Raw genomic sequence first — 15,419 nt, forward strand, 5'->3', positions numbered from 1 at the left:
CTTGCAGTGAGGTTTCAAGGGTGCGGTTTTGCAGAATCATGTCTGCGCTGCACATTGGTAAAATAAATTGAGTTGCTAATGTATGTCAGCTGGGGCATGATGCAACAGCTGAAGCATTTCTCTGTAGAGCTGTTGCAGAAGGCGAACTGTCCCTAGTTTCCTTGGTCCTGTGTCAATTTGGAGCAAATCCCCAAGCCTAAATTTATCTGCAATGTCGACTTTCATCATTTCTAAGATCATTCAAACGAGCCATTTCTTAGGGTATGTTTCTCATTTCTAAATATTGTAAAACTGAGGAGCAATTTGAATGACTTGAAGTGCTTAAACCATTCTGGTAATTTTACATTTAAATGCCTTGTTTTGCAGTTCTGGAGGTCATGAAGTTAGCCTTTATGCCTAAATGCTTTTTAAGTGACCGTTATGTGACCGCAGCTGAGGCACTGTCAGTGCAGTCAGTGATGTGGGACCTCGTGGAGACATCCGTTTGTCCCTCAGCTGGTAGTTACATTTGTTCTGTTATGTCATAAAACCTTCCGCTCACAAAAACTCAAAACAGATTTAAAGAAAAAAGAAAAGTGGTGCCACATTAAATACTGTCACGATTTTGATGGGGCCACCATACTAGTTTTGATTGTAATCCAAATAGCATGAAATAAAAGAAGTTTGCCTTTACCAGCACAGCCTACTATTTATTGTTAAATCATTGTGACAAACAGGCCTACGTACAGCTGGCCTGAGTATCCACAACAAAGACATTAGGCCTGTAACGTGACATTCTTCTGTTGGGAAAAGTATTAGGCAAGCTTCCAGAATGGGCTCTGAGGGTTTGGAAGCCTTTGGGGTCAGCCCCTAACCCTGTTGTTTTAAGCTCTTGGGCAAACTGTGATTGTTTATAAAGAGCAGGCCTTGCTTTGGCTTTACTGCAGACGCGCTGCCTCTGTGAAATGAGTGAATGCGCTGCTGGTGAGAGGGGAAGCTGCTCTTCCTCCATGCTCAGGACTGCACAGGCTGCTGTGCCCAGTGCTGCACAGACTACTGTGACCAGTCCTGTTGTGCTCAGTACTGCACAGGCTGCTGTGCCCAGTGCTGCACAGGCTGCTGTACCCTGCCCAGTGTTGCACAGACTGCTGTGTCCAGTGCTGCACAGGCTGCACTGCCCAGTGCTGCACAGACTGCACAGGCTGCTGTGCCCAGTGCTGCACAGACTGCACAGGCTGCTCTGCACAGGCTGCTGTGTCCAGTGCTGCATAGGCTACTGTGCCCAGTGCTGCACAGGCTGCTGTGCCCAGTGCTGCACAGACTGCACAGGCTACTGTGCCCAGTGCTGCTGTGCTCAGTGCTGCACAGGCTGCTGTGCCCAGTGCTGCACACACTGCTGTGCCCAGTGCTGCACAGACTGCACAGGCTGCTGTGCCCAGTGCTGCACAGACTGCACAGGCTACTGTGCCCAGTGCTGCTGTGCTCAGTGCTGCACAGGCTGCTGTGCCCAGTGCTGCACAGGAGCCGGGACAAAGAGTTTAAGTGACACCACCCGAGGGGCAGTGACTGAAGCGCTCACATGACAGGAAGCCCAATCAGGAGCAAGCTGGGATGGGGGGGGGGGATGCACACCAAAACATTCAGGCATCCCATGTGGGAAAACGAGCTGTGGAAACCTGTGTGCCACAGTGTGTCTGTTTGAGTGTTTATGCGCACACGTGTGTGTGTTTGTGTGTGTGTGTGTATGTATGATCATATGTGTGTGTGCGTGTGTGTGTCTGTCTGTGAGCAAGTTTTGTGTGTGTGTATGAGCATATGTGTGTTTGTCTGTGTGTGTCTGTGTGTGTGTGTGTAAGACAGCGAGCCAACAGAAATAGCGCAGCCTGGATCAGGTCATGTGTTAGCCGTTTTTATACCCAATGAGACCTGGTAAATGGGAAAACCGGCATCCCGTGGTGATCACACACGCGTGGATACAGATAGGCCTAAATTTTGTGTTTTGAAGCAGAGGCTTTGCATATTACTGAGCTTCAGTTCCCGTTATCCTTCGTTTCAGCAGAGAGCTTGCACCATATACCATGTGACATATCAGTTCAGGGCTGTTAAGTGCTAGGCATTTACGTGTTTATACTTCTCTGTTGTGGTAAAGGTTTGTTTGCTGTTTAAACAGCTTTGCTTTCAGAAGGGAAACTGGTTTCATTCAAAGGGGTGATTTTAAAAGAATGAGCCAGCGTGAGGGGAAGCCAGGTCAGCGAAGGGAACTGGCACGCCCCAGGAAGCCGGTCTCAGCAATTTGAAAGTGAGCTACAGCTAATAACATGCATCTATATGGGGATTGTAGTTTTTTTTATTCTGTATCCCTGCTGTAGCCTTTGGACTGTATCACATTTCTCTGCTTGGCTCATGTACTTATGCTGTGTGAACTGTGTAACCTAGGCTACAGTTTTACACATCACCCACCCCACTGCGCTACTAGTGCTACAAGTCAATTCTTAGAAACCTGAAGCTGTAAAAATGTAAATGTATTTGGTATGTTTGCGAGTCTTTTGGCAGTATTACAGTAAATGTTTCTGCAGTCGTTACTGTAACACGTATAAATAGCAGTGGGCAAAACTGTGAAGGCAACGCCGCGAACATCCTGTGGAAGTTCCGCATCAGCCGCTCCCTGTGCGTCGAGTTGGCCGCCGCCACGCTCGATCTGACAGGAAGTGGCGCTTTGAGTGCAGCAGTGAGGGCGCTCAGAGTTAGCGTACAGAGAAACGGCAAGTTCCTGCCTCAAGACGTAAAGATTTGTGTGGAGGAGATTTCCATTTCCATTCGAAAAATACAATAGCGTGGCTCCCAACATGGCTTTCCATCTACTCTGTGGATTGTAGAACACAAATTGCGTACTATTTGGAAAGAGTTAAAGTGTTGAACTATAAGCCAAATGGGCATATTCAAAAGCTGAAATTTCATTTGGCCTTTTTTATGATTTTGCGCATGAACCCTCTGGAAATGACTCTGAACGTGGGAAATGGCTTCAGACCTCTCTTGGGCCACAGGGGGGGTGAATAAGTCGATGTGCTTTATAAACATTCGGCATAATCTACAGGAAATGAAGCAGGAACCGTCGACGTTGAAGTTCCTCTGGCCGGTGCTCTGTTTATCCTGACATTTCTGCTTCTGAACTTCAGACCTGTGGAAGGCTCTGAGCAGACCAAGTTAGCGGCAGAGCCCGGCGGGGCCAGGTTAGCGGAACCTGGCGGTCCCTTTCAGTTCGCCTCCGTCAAGAGAACCTTCTGCCCCTTCTGGTTTACCGTGGTTAGCTCTTCTGGACTGTCGGTCCGATTCCCCCCGTCCTTCACTCTGAATCTGGGAGTTCGGTTTCTGTTAAAGACGGCTGTATTCCTGCAGGTTTGACCGAAGCTGTATAAAGCGAGCATTCTGCTTGGAAAAGGATCTCCATGTGCGGTGGTGTGTCCTGAGGAGGCCTGCTGGTTGGGTTGATAAACCGTCAGTCATAATCGCCATGCCGATTTTCCCCCAGCTCACGCACTGCTCTGAACAGCCCCAGCGCTCTGAATGGATACTCCATTTTGGGGGGCGGATATCGCTTCTCTGATAGGACGAGTGTAAAAGGTCTTTGACCGATGGGAAGTGACCGTACATTGCGTCGATAGCCACATTAGGGTGGAAAACGCACCACTGTGCAGACCTTACGGGACTCTGTTTCAGGCACAGTGATTATTGCGATATCACGTCTTGTAGTGGGGTGGTCTGCTCATCTGTGCACCACACCCCTTACCCCCCCCCCCCCCCAACGAGAATCTTTAAAAGACCCGAGGGAGTGATTGCCAAGGGAGCGGTCTCAATTCCCCACCCTGTTTTATTGGAAACAGCCACTCAGATTATTAAAAGTTAATCTGTTTCACAGCTGTTTAAACCTTCAAGAATTTAGACCACAGAAGTTGCCCTGAAATCGGACTCCAGCTCTGTGTTGAGACTCTTCACAGTAAATACACCATTTAAAAAAATCACGATGTGTGCTGTTCTTTAGCTTGGAAATACTAGGTCGTAAAGGGACTAGGTACAAATTCATGATTGAGCTACACAAACGTTTTTCGTTGTGAAAGCGTAGGAGTGCTTGACTTCTGTTTGTGCTGAAGCAAATGGCATTTGCAAATGACCTTGAGACTCAAAGTGGACCCTTTCATTAAAAGACTGGCTTCTGTTGCTTTTATTCATGCATGTGAAGCTAAATAGACATTGCATAACAACATAATAGCTAGTGTTGATTATACTGAGGATACAGTTTCTTATTGTTCATGGCAGACCTTAGATTGTCCTATTCAGACATTTCCTGTGGTGTTCTCCTCTTAGCCTGTTGACCGGCGGCTACTTCAGTTCTCTTTTTGTGTGCAGTAGTGTGTGTGCATGTGTGTGTGTGCGTGTGTGTGTGTGTTAGAGCAGCTGTGAAATTTACGAAACGCATCAGTTCTTCCAGCTGGCAGGCACTTCTTCGAAGTGTTATTTTGTTATTTATTTTTTAAGGTGGGTAGTTTGCAGTTTTATTTTAGCAGTCATGACTGATCATGCCTCCAAAGTCATCTGCACAGGGGAAACAGGAGGGGAAACAGCAGGCGGCTTGTTTGTGTGGTGGCATTTGGAGTATGACGCCCCAGAAAGGTCCTGTTCAAAGGTCGGGTTACGTAAGTTTCAATCGGTCAAACAAGTTCCCTGCAAACTGGAGATGGTGAGCAAGCGTTGGTTTTGATCACAAGGGCTCGCAGCGTCGAGCGCCGGCATCGGCGGCTCTCTCGAAGAGGTCCAACTGACGCAGAGCCCGTTCGGCGCGAGCGAGCGCCGCGGTCCCATCGCGCGCTAACCAGGCCCTTAGCCTAGCGCCGCGGGGCGTTTCAGCTGCCCTGTCACTTCAGGGATTCCTGCAGCGCTTGCAGTTCCCTGCCCCAAACCCCCCCCCCCCCCCACACCACCCACCCCATGACCCCCCGGGGCCCTTTCGGGGACCCTGCCCTTTCGCGCCGGTCACGATGGCTCGCTCGCCCCCCGGGTAAAGCGGGTCCGGGCGTTGCGTAACCCGTGCTGGAGGCCTGGCCTTCCCCTCTCTCCCCGCTCTGGCGCGTCCCGCTCCCCGCGCCGCGGCCGCCTGTTTGTTTTTGGCCGCCGTGACCTTCCAGTTGCTCAACGCGCCCCCGTGCCCACGTGGTCTCATCACTCAGCATTACCGCCGCATGTCAAAACACGAGGAGACCTTCCTTCTGGTGCAAGGAGACCCTCTCCGCTATGCCTTACTTTAGGCACATGGCAGAAGGCCCCATGCTTGGCACCACATTAAAGAGATTCAATCTGAGCAGTGCTTTAGGTAGATCATAGACGGATGAACGCGTGGCGACATCATTAGTCATCAACATCATCAACAAGTTTTTAAAAGTTCAGATAATAAAAATAAATGTTCCAAGAAAACGAATGAATATCACCATCTAAAGATAAATACTGGTTCAAACAGTTCTTGGACCTGCGTTCTTCTGTGTTGGATTATGGGGACCTTTTTTATAGGATCTTATTACCGGTGTACAGCAGCTGAGAGATTGTGCTACTTGGCTTGGATGTAGCTTTCTGAGGCAACGTTCTGATGGGATTCTTTTTTATATGGTTTTTTTTTTCCATCTTAAATTCACATGATGCGTTTCCAGACCTTTAAGAACCTTTGGTTCTCATGGAAACTGCTTTAATAATCACCCCTCAAAACGGCTCTCAGCCCGGGTGAGACCCACTTTATCGAGACCTCTCGGGTTTCCGAAAAAGCCTGTTTCGGACGCAGCGGGTCCGGCGTTATCTTTGGCCCTGTTCACGTAAAGCAGCGCTAACAGCACGCGAGAGCAGCTGCTGCTGCTGCTGTTAAATCTAGGGAAGCGCGGGCCGGAAAGGGCCCTTCCTCACTCCTGAAGTGCCTCAAGGGGAGCCGTGTCAGAACAAGTCCGCCCGAGCTGTCCGTCGCAGACCCCCTCCACTCGACGTGCGGGTTTAGGCTCCGCCCCTCGTATTCCATCCGCCCTCCCGGAACCATGACAAGTGCCCATTGGCTAACCCCGACTGAACTGTCACGCGGGAAGAGGGGCGCAGGACAGGGGCAACAGTATTGTTATTTTTTTGTTAAGAGGTGAAACTACAATATAACTAGCAATAAGCACATTACACAGAAGTTTCTGTGTAATATGCTTAAAAATGCATTCATTAGGCTTATTTCTACGAGATCATGGGAAAGAACGTACTAAGTATATTGTACTATACTAAGCGGATACAAAGATAAAACTAATTATTTCATCTTCATTTTTTAAAACTCATTCGACTGTTTGAGAGAGAGACCCATCACAACAGCTGCCATTGTGTGGAATGTAGGCTACATCAGCTCAATAACTAAAATCTCAAGTAACTCTAAAGCTTCTTTGCCACAGGATTATCTGGAATGACCGTAATCTAAAATAAATCAAACCTTAAATGACTGAAAAGGTTCTTTAACACAGGATTATGTGGAATGAACTCAATAGAATGTGAGCATGTGTGACGGTAAATCGTTGCCTGCCTCACCACCTACTCAACCCAGGTCCTACTCTAGATGGTGGTCCAGGTGCTGGTCCAGGTCCTAGTCCAAGTGCTGGTCCAGGTCCTAGTCCAGGTGCTGGTCCAGGTGCTGGTCCAGGTCCTAGTCCAGGTGCTGGTCCAGGTCCTAGTCCAGGTCCTAATCCAAGTGTTGGTCCAGGTGCAGGTCCAGGTCCTAGTCCGGGTGCTGGTCCAGGTCCTAGTTCAGGTCCTGGTCCAGGTGCTGGTCCAGGTCCTGGTCCATGTCCTAGTCCAGGTGCTGGTCCAGGACCTATTCCAGGTGCTGGTCCAGGTTCTGGTCCTAGTCCAGGTGCAGGTCATTTCCTGTCTAGGCTGCTGTACCGCCATCCTCACTGGTCTACCTTAGACCTCCGCAGCTCATCCAGAATGCTGCTGCTCACCTGACCTATAACCTCCCCAGGCTCAGGCCTGTAACTTCCCTTCTGGTCTATCTTCACTAGCCGCCTGTATCGGCTCGCATCGAATTCAAAGCCTGGGCGCTAGCCTATTGGCCGGCTAAGAGGGCTGCTCCATTATCTTTAAACGATCATCACACCCAACACACCGGCCAGACCTTTCCATTCTGGTGCCTATGGGTGCCTGCCCCCCCCATAGGCCTGTACTTACTGGTCTGTTCTGGGGCCCTGGTGGAGGAATGAGCTTCCCACTGCGGTCAATACCTTGGGAACCCTGCCCATTTTCCAACACAGACAGAGGACCCTCTAGCTAAATGACGAAAGCTAATTGGTAACACAGGTGCTGTCTAACATTACCATTAGTTAACAGTAATGTGAGCCTCTAGTGGACACACAAAAATAGCAAATGTAAGTAATGTTGGACTAGCAAATGGACGCAAACAGTTCTTGAAAAGGACTTTTTTTTTCCCCACCAAGTCATCAAGTACGCTGACGTTCTCCTCTTCTCTGTTTGAGTCAGTTCTGTCCTTCTGTCATCTCCTCTGCGTTTACCTGCTCCACACACTTCCTAGTCAGGAGGAATGCTTCTGGTTGTTCAGGATCCGTAGTGCGCGCACAGGATGCGTGATCCCCGTTGGGTTTCTGAAGGCCTGCGTTTCCGCTCGCCGTGCGAGGGCGGCCACAGGGGGGGCTTCTGTTAGCCACGCGCTGTCAGCCTCCGGAGTTTAGATGCCACGGCGACCGTCGTCACTCCGACATAAAAATAAATGTAAAAATGAAAACAGCTAAATAAATCAGCGGCGGGGATGTGGTGTCCCGCCGGGCCCGTGTGACTGAGAGCTGCGGGAGCTTGTGCATGTTGAGGTGGCAGCACGACTCCCCCCTCCCAACCCCCCCCCCCCCCCCGCGGGACCCCTTCGCTGAGCCGCCCCCCCGCATAACGACATGCCCCGACAGCACCACCCAGCTCCGACAGCGCTCTTCAAACCGGAGAAATCCCAGCAGAAAGCTCACGGCCTGTCTCCCGCTCGTTAGACTTAACGCCACCGTTGACGTCACTCGCGGGTCCCCGGCGGTCGCAGCCAGTCTGAAATATCCTGCGTGAAGCGCTATTCGTTTTTACGGCCGTTAGGTTAGGCAGCTCTGCTTCGGATGGGGATTCCTTTCAGCAGAAGAAGAGGAAACAATGCTCAAATCAGCTGTGAGCAGGTACGGCCAGAAAATAAAATACATGAAGCATTGACCATTGAACAGGCGCCACTCTTTCTCTCAGAGTTGAATAAAATATAAATATTTTTACTATCTCTATAAAAACCTGATGGACGTTTCGGCCATAGTCTGAGGCCTGATACTATGGCTGGTTTTTATAGAGATGTAATAAATAAAATCTAAATATTTTACTGGGAGCTAGTGTTAATTTCAGTAGCCTGTCTCTGTGAAGTTTTCCAGAAGTGTAAGGCAGACCTCAAACTAGACCCCCTGCACAGTTTGGAGCTGTGCGGCATGATTATGCGAGCGGTCATTCACACTGTTGCATCATGGGATCGGTGCCATGTGAAGCCAGAGTGGCCTGTTGCCACGGCATCGGTCCAGTATTAAGCCGCTGGAGTAAAAACAACCCGGAGGAACCCATGCCTATGCCTCGAGCTGTAGGGTTTGTGCAGAGGGTGTCTTGTGTTTGTTACAGCTCTGCCTAGCACAGTGGCATTTCCTTTTGCATATATTCTTTTGTATAAATAGATCAACTTAATGAGTGCAATATGGTTCCGCTATTTCCAAACAGGTGTGACTTGTTTTACGATCTGTCTCTAGTTTGGCTACTAGTGCGTTACTTTATGCCCGAAATGAGATGAGGCGGTGTACCATTTACTGCCATTTGGGTATTTCACTGGATATTTTGAAAGTAAATGACAGACTGTTTCAGTGCATCAAATATAGTATGGAAAGAGTGTAAACGTCATTTGAATGCGCTATGCAAAAATAACACAAAACAGACATTCGACTGCTTAAGCAAACAAGCCTGTTTCCAATAGAGACACTCGCAATGATAAACCCTTTTCAGTCACGTCTCATTTAGAAGACGCAGGACTTGAGCACACTGCTTTAGTATCAGAGCTCGATTAATATATGCATTTCACATCAAGATTATGAAAATATTATTTTAAAGTGCGTTTGGATGGCGAATAGCAGTCAGATTTCCCAAGGTGCGGATGTCAGGTGTGCCGTTGCTAGCACAGCACAAGGTGTTTACTCTTTTTTTTTTTCAGGTGCTAAACGCCAGTCTCTCTGTGATCAATTGTGCCCTTCCGTGCCCGCGAGGCCGCCTAGAACATCGTCTGCCAATTAACGCGCTTATTAACACCCCGGCTTATCGGCTGCGGCGGGATCGCTGAGCACCGTCTCCCGGGGACGGCGTTCTGTGACGTCACCCCCCCCCCCCCCCCCGTTTATTACATTCTGTCCTGGCACGTATTTCTGCATCGTCTCTGTTTGTTCATCTGCGACGCTCCTCCCGACCCGCTGCGTTTGGCTCAGGGCGAGCTTTTCCAAGCTTCCAGTCACGTGCAAACGTCAAGCGCAACTGGTGCCGGTGTGAAAACCCTCCATGGTCTTTTCTTGTCGCTGTGTTTTCTCAAGCTAGCATGGGTTCATTCCGTGAGTGAGCGTTCTAGGAAGCGGTGTGCAGGCGGACAGTCCCTTAGAACTGCATCTTAAATGGAAGCGGAAGTGAAGCGCATCCAAAACCTACAACAATGCTACAACCGCTTCTATATGTAGATAGCGAAGATAAGTGTGAAAAAAGGGGAAACCTCTGCAGACCAAGCAGAAAAGGCAGTGACCCTTGCCACTCAGTTGGTGGATTTGTCTTATTAGAGGGCAATGATAACTGCTCTTGTGTCCTGTTTTAAATTCTGAGACTATCTCTGTCTGGTCGTTTGAACCATCCCCAATTTATTTGGCTAAATGGGCGTAGCACAGTGGGTAGGAAAATAGGTAGCATTGTTCTTGTGCAAAATGGTTGCCAACTAGCATGCAGCTAATGGTTGCAACATTAAACACATTTGAGTGGATTTTTGGGATTTATTTATGACAATACCTTAATTTTAATGTACCTACCCTGGATGTATCTGAATGTGCAACTTTAAAAAATGGTAAGTTCTTAATGTCATTGTAATGGCAAACCGCAGATGTAGTGAATTAAAATAAGATTCACCTACCCAGGATGCCAAGGGACAGGAAGTTCAGTTTTTAGTACAAAACAGCAATTTTAAACTAATCACAAGAACATTGATGTTTTAAGGGGCTAATTTTTTTTCATCACCTACCATTAATCAACACCAGCTAATTTGATTGATTTGGTTTCTGTTATGAAGGGATTCACAAATTAGCATCTTTCTTCTCGTGCTGTCCTGTTGTGCACCAGAAGGACGCAGCGTCCATTTTAGGAGTTAATTCCCTGGCCCACCCAACGGCTCGATGATGAATTTCAGCTCTCCTTCACAAAGCGCTCTGTGAGATTGGCTGCACAGTCAGTACATTTCAGCTTGATCTTTCTCCTCCTTTGAAACCGTGCCTAGCAAAAGTAACTCTTCCCACTGAGGTGAATTTTGTTCTCGACCAAGATTACATATTTTCATGAAAATATTCTCAAATATAAAAGACATTGGAGAAAAATCGAGTCAGAAATGACTTGTGTAGGCATTTGCAAAATTAGAGCTTTGTGTGGCAACGTGGGACTGATGTTTTCCCAGTTCCACTCTCAGATTGATTTGAGAAGAACACACTACTGCTTTCCACCAGCCTGGTGCTGTGGAGGTATATTACTTCTCAGAGTGTCCGGTAGTCCTTACTTGATCACAGTTAGAAATGTGTGAAGATCTGTAACAAGGCAGACTCCTAAAACATACAATGATCATATAGGCTACTTTCCGTGGTTTGTTCTGTGCCATGAGAAATGTACCGCCAGTTTTGTTTTCATAGGTGTCAATAAGGCTGAACTTTAAGGGCTTAAAATTTTTTAAAATTTTTTTTAAAGAAATCAGTTGGGGTTATGGGAAGATTAAAGTCACCAGAGCCTAATGCCGTTCCTGCTGGTATGATCCAGTTTAGTCCTGCAAGGACTGTTTACCTCCAGTTTCACCAGCAGAAGCAGGCTGCTGTGCAGAAAGGAATACCCACCCCCTGCCCCCCCTCCAGTGAACCGATCTCATGCCGCAGATCCACAGAGGGGGTGGGCTCTACGCGCTCCTGAGAGCGTTAAGGGTGCATTTGTTTGTGACACGAGCAGTCGAGTGCTGTCAGCGTCATATGGCAAGCCAGGGCAGCCTCAGCCGGCTGAGAGCAGCGAGAGTCATTAGCGTTAGCGTCGGCGCTACAGGCTGTTTGGTCCACGCGACTCCCCGCGGGGCTGCGGGCTTAATCGCGAGCAGAGCACGGCGTTCCACAAAGGTAAGGGGCGGCGGGGGCCGGGGTGCGGGGAAAACGAGGGGGAAACTGGGGGAAGGGGGTGGGAAAGGGGGTCCGAGCCGACCGGCGGCGTGACCCACACACGTGCAAGCGCTGCGGCCGCGGAAGTTCCTTTTTGTGCCGGTGCGCTTCGGGAGACGCCGATTTCGCGCCGGAGAAAAGGGCTCAAATTAGTTTGGGATCGAGTAGCAAAACCAGCGGAGGTGAGCTTCGGCGTTGAGCTGGGTCTGCGTCTGCTATTTTCATCCCTGCACTGGGAAAGTTTTGCAGGCAGCGTGTGAGTAGGAATCTAAATTTATGAGCATTCTTATGACTGTAGTTTTCTTTTCCTGGAGTTAGAGATCTGATATATATCTGCAAAAACAGATTTTCCTTCCCTGCTCCTGTGAATGCAATATTTACCGACGGGTACAGGGCTGCTTGTTTTTCTGTTTTATGATGTATGGTGCCTGAACTTGGAGAATGAAGCACAGGCACATGTAGCTGCTGTTCCACTAATGTACAGCGCAGCTAATTGTACAATCTGTAAAGATGTTGCTTTTGGAACACAAGTGCATACCCAACTTACAGATGCTGAACAGCTCTAACACATTATTGTTTTCTCTTGACATTAATCTATTGTTTTCTCAGACCAGCAATAAGTAGCGTCCTCCTTAAAACTCTGTCTGTTGCTGACAGGTAGGGCTCTGCCCTGGTGCAGCTGCACAGCAGTGTTAGTTTTAATTGAATTCAGGTTTTCATTACGCACTGATAGCTTAAGGGTCACGTCTTTTGTTGCGGGACATGTTTCTTTGATTTCACCAGGCTTTCAGGCTTTGAAGTCGCCATAAAACAAAAAAAAAAGAATTAAACAGATCAAGCTGTTTCTGTCTCCCCCCGAAGATTTAGCATCCAGCCGTCATTTGCGGTTGCACAATTTCTGGAGTTTGTCTTCAGCAGCGGCTGCCCCGGGCGGTGAGAGCCGACCGATTTCAGCCCCAGCATCTCACCACGCACTCTCTCTCTCTCTCCCTCTCCCTCTCCCCCTCTCTCTCTTCCTCTCTCCCTCTCTCTCTTTATCCCTCGCTGTCTCTCTCCCTCTCTCTCTCCCTCTCCCCCTCTCTCTCTTTCTCCCTCTGTCTCTCTCCTCTCCCTGCTTCTCCCTCTCTCTCTCTCCTCTCCCTGTTTCTCCCTGTTTCTCCCTCTCTCTCTCCCTCTTTCTCCCTCTCTCTCGCTCCCTCTCTCTCTCTCTCTCTCTCTCTCTCTCTCTATTTCTCCCTCCCTCTCTCTCTCTCTTTCTCTCTTCCCCCCCTGTAGACCCACACCTCGGCTGGCGGGACGTTGATGGAGTTCTTGCAGGGCAGTGGTGACTACTGCCACGCCCAACATCCCAGCGCCTGAGTCCGGCCAGCATGCGCGCCCGGCGCTGACCTGTGGATGCCAAGAGGCGCCTGCTGTCATCGGGGCTCCCGCCTCCCGCACGCCGGTCCCGCCAAAGCCGCCGATGGGGTAACGCGCGCCTGGCCAGGCCAGAGCAAGCCAGCCGACAGCGAGGCCCTCCTCCTCACCCAGCTGTGAGCCAGGACGCGTGACCACCGTCTACCACAGGAGACGCCTGGTCCCATTGCACTTTTTTTAAGGAGGGGCGAAAAGACACAAGCCAGGCAACTTTGGCCAGGTGGGTGGGGGGTCCGAGTAGTGAGCGAGCAGCACTTTTGGGGGATTTTTTTATTTAAATTTTTTTGCTTGTGGAGCCGAGCGGACAGCGGCGTCATGGCGCGGATGAACCGCCCCGCCCCCGTGGAGGTGTGCTACAAGAACATGCGCTTCCTCATCACGCACAACCCCACCAACTCCACCCTCAACTCCTTCATCGAGGTGAGCGCCCACCGGCCCCGCCGCTCTGTCTGCCGCTCTGCCTGAGCCTCGCTCGCCCGTTAGCGGTCTAAGCGCAGAGAGAGCGGGAACCCGCCGCTCTATCCGCCGCTCTGCCTGAGCCTCGCTCGCCCGTTAGCGGTCTGAGCGCAGAGAGAGCGGGAACCCGCCGCTCTGTCTGCCGCTCTGCCTGAGCCTCGCTCGCCCGCTAGCGGTCTGAGCGCAGAGAGAGCGGGAACCCGCCGCTCTATCCGCCGCTCTGCCTGAGCCTCGCTCGCTCGTTAGCGGTCTGAGCGCAGAGAGAGCGGGAACCTGCCGCTCTATCCGCCGCTCTGCCTGAGCCTCGCTCGCCCGTTAGCGGTCTGAGCGCAGAGAGAGCGGGAACCCGCCGCTCTGCCTGAGCCTCGCTCGCTCGTTAGCGGTCTGAGCGCAGAGAGAGCGGGAACCCGCCGCTCTGTCTGCCGCTCTGCCTGAGCCTCGCTCGCCCGCTAGCGGTCTGAGCGCAGAGAGAGCGGGAACCCGCCGCTCTGTCTGCCGCTCTGCCTGAGCCTCGCTCGCCCGTAGCGGTCTGAGCACAGAGAGAGCGGGAACCCACCGCTCTACCTGAGCCTCGCTCGCCCGTTAGCGGTCTGAGCGCAGAGAGAGCGGGAACCCGCCGCTCTGCCTGAGCCTCGCTCGCCCGTTAGCGGTCTGAGCGCAGAGAGAGCGGGAACCCGCCGCTCTGTCTGCCGCTCTGCCTGAGCCTCGCTCGCCCGTTAGCGGTCTGAGCGCAGAGAGAGCGGGAACCCGCCGCTCTGCCTGAGCCTCGCTCGCCCGTTAGCGGTCTGAGCACAGAGAGAGCGGGAAGCCGCCGCACGTGTCGCGCGGCTCACATGCGCGCAGAGTCCGCCGTAAAAAGGTTTTAATGATAGCCGCCGCCGCGAATCTCTCGTCGTCATGGCAACCTGTCCCAGCACAGCCGTCACGCGGCACAGGTGAACAAAACGCACGTGCCCGGCCGACGGCGAGCTCGGCCCAGATCACAGCGAGGGAACGCAGCGGCAGACACGTGCGGCGAGGGCTTTCTGTTTTCTCTTGTGTCAGACCGTTCGTTTCCAGGGCGAAACCACGGAAGGCTGGGGACAGCGCTCCTCTCCCCGCGGTTAACCCCGGCATCACTTCCTCCCCGCAGGACCTGAAGAAGTACGGCGCCACCACCGTGGTCAGGGTGTGCGAGACGACGTACGACAAGACCCCGCTGGAGAAGGACGGGATCACCGTGGTGGTGAGTAGAGGCCGACGAGCCGTCGCCGTGGAGACGCCCGTCCTCCCGTAGCACGCGAGCGCGTCCCCAGCTGACTGGCTGCGTGTGACTGGCCGTGGGGTTTCAGAGGGGAAAAGGGATGAGCGGGTCCCAAGAGCGCGGAGCCTGACGGCCCTGCCCCGCCTGGCTGAGACCACGCTTTCCTGTGCCTCTTTACGAGACGGCCTTTGTGAAAAGGGGCCACACCCACGTGAGGCTTTCTGGGATAGGCACGCGGCCCGTTTGGGCGCAGGGGGCTTTGAGACGTGTTCCTGAACAGAAACCAGACGACCCGTTTGAGCGCAATTACAGGCCGCTCGCCTCTAAGACGGGCCCGGAGACCCGGGGCACTGGCAGCGGCCGTCTGGGGATGGAGTTAATAAAGTGGAGCGGTCGCTGAGAGGAAACGGGCGGGGAGCAGGCCTGTGTCTTTACTCACTGGGGCACCCGCTCGCTCACAGGATCAAAGGTTTATCTTACCCCCCCTCAGTGGCCTATTTCTCCCAAACCCAGCGTCCCCCCAAGTGAAAAAAGCCCTGTTTTTTTTTTTTGTTGTAATTGGTAGCATCCCGCCACAGACAGCGGAATAAGCACTGAGTCAGTTTCCAGTGCCAGTGCTTTGGCAGCGAGCGAGGCATTGTTTAAAAAATAAAAAGGTTTTGTTATTTTTTGAGAGGAGAGCCCGGGGAGAGTGCGAGAGAGAGAGCGAGAGAGAGCGAAAGATGGAGAGAGAGAGCAAGAGATCGATTGAGAGAGAAAGAGCGAGAGAGAGAAACATATAGACAGAGAGAGAGAGAGAGCGAGAAAGAGAGCGTGTG

At 51.3% G+C, this 15,419-nt stretch overlaps 1 protein-coding gene across 3 annotated transcripts in view; it reads left to right on the forward strand.

Moving 5' to 3' along the window:
• LOC135261749 (protein tyrosine phosphatase type IVA 3-like) overlaps window positions 1–15,419 on the forward strand; it is a 54,820-nt gene that overhangs the window by 29,439 nt on the left and 9,962 nt on the right. For 2 of the 3 annotated variants that reach the window (XM_064348336.1, XM_064348337.1), the window contains 2 exons: window positions 12,762–13,322; window positions 14,491–14,583. In XM_064348336.1, the coding sequence (XP_064204406.1) occupies window positions 13,218–13,322; window positions 14,491–14,583 (198 nt within the window). In that variant the 5' untranslated portion in view covers window positions 12,762–13,217. Of the gene's footprint in view, window positions 1–11,287; window positions 11,448–12,761; window positions 13,323–14,490; window positions 14,584–15,419 lie in introns of those variants that run through there. The other variant, XM_064348338.1, reaches the window with a different exon arrangement.

This window comes from Anguilla rostrata, chromosome 8 (assembly GCF_018555375.3).
Source record: "Anguilla rostrata isolate EN2019 chromosome 8, ASM1855537v3, whole genome shotgun sequence".
In the NCBI taxonomy this organism is placed as follows: Eukaryota; Metazoa; Chordata; class Actinopteri; order Anguilliformes; family Anguillidae; genus Anguilla; species Anguilla rostrata.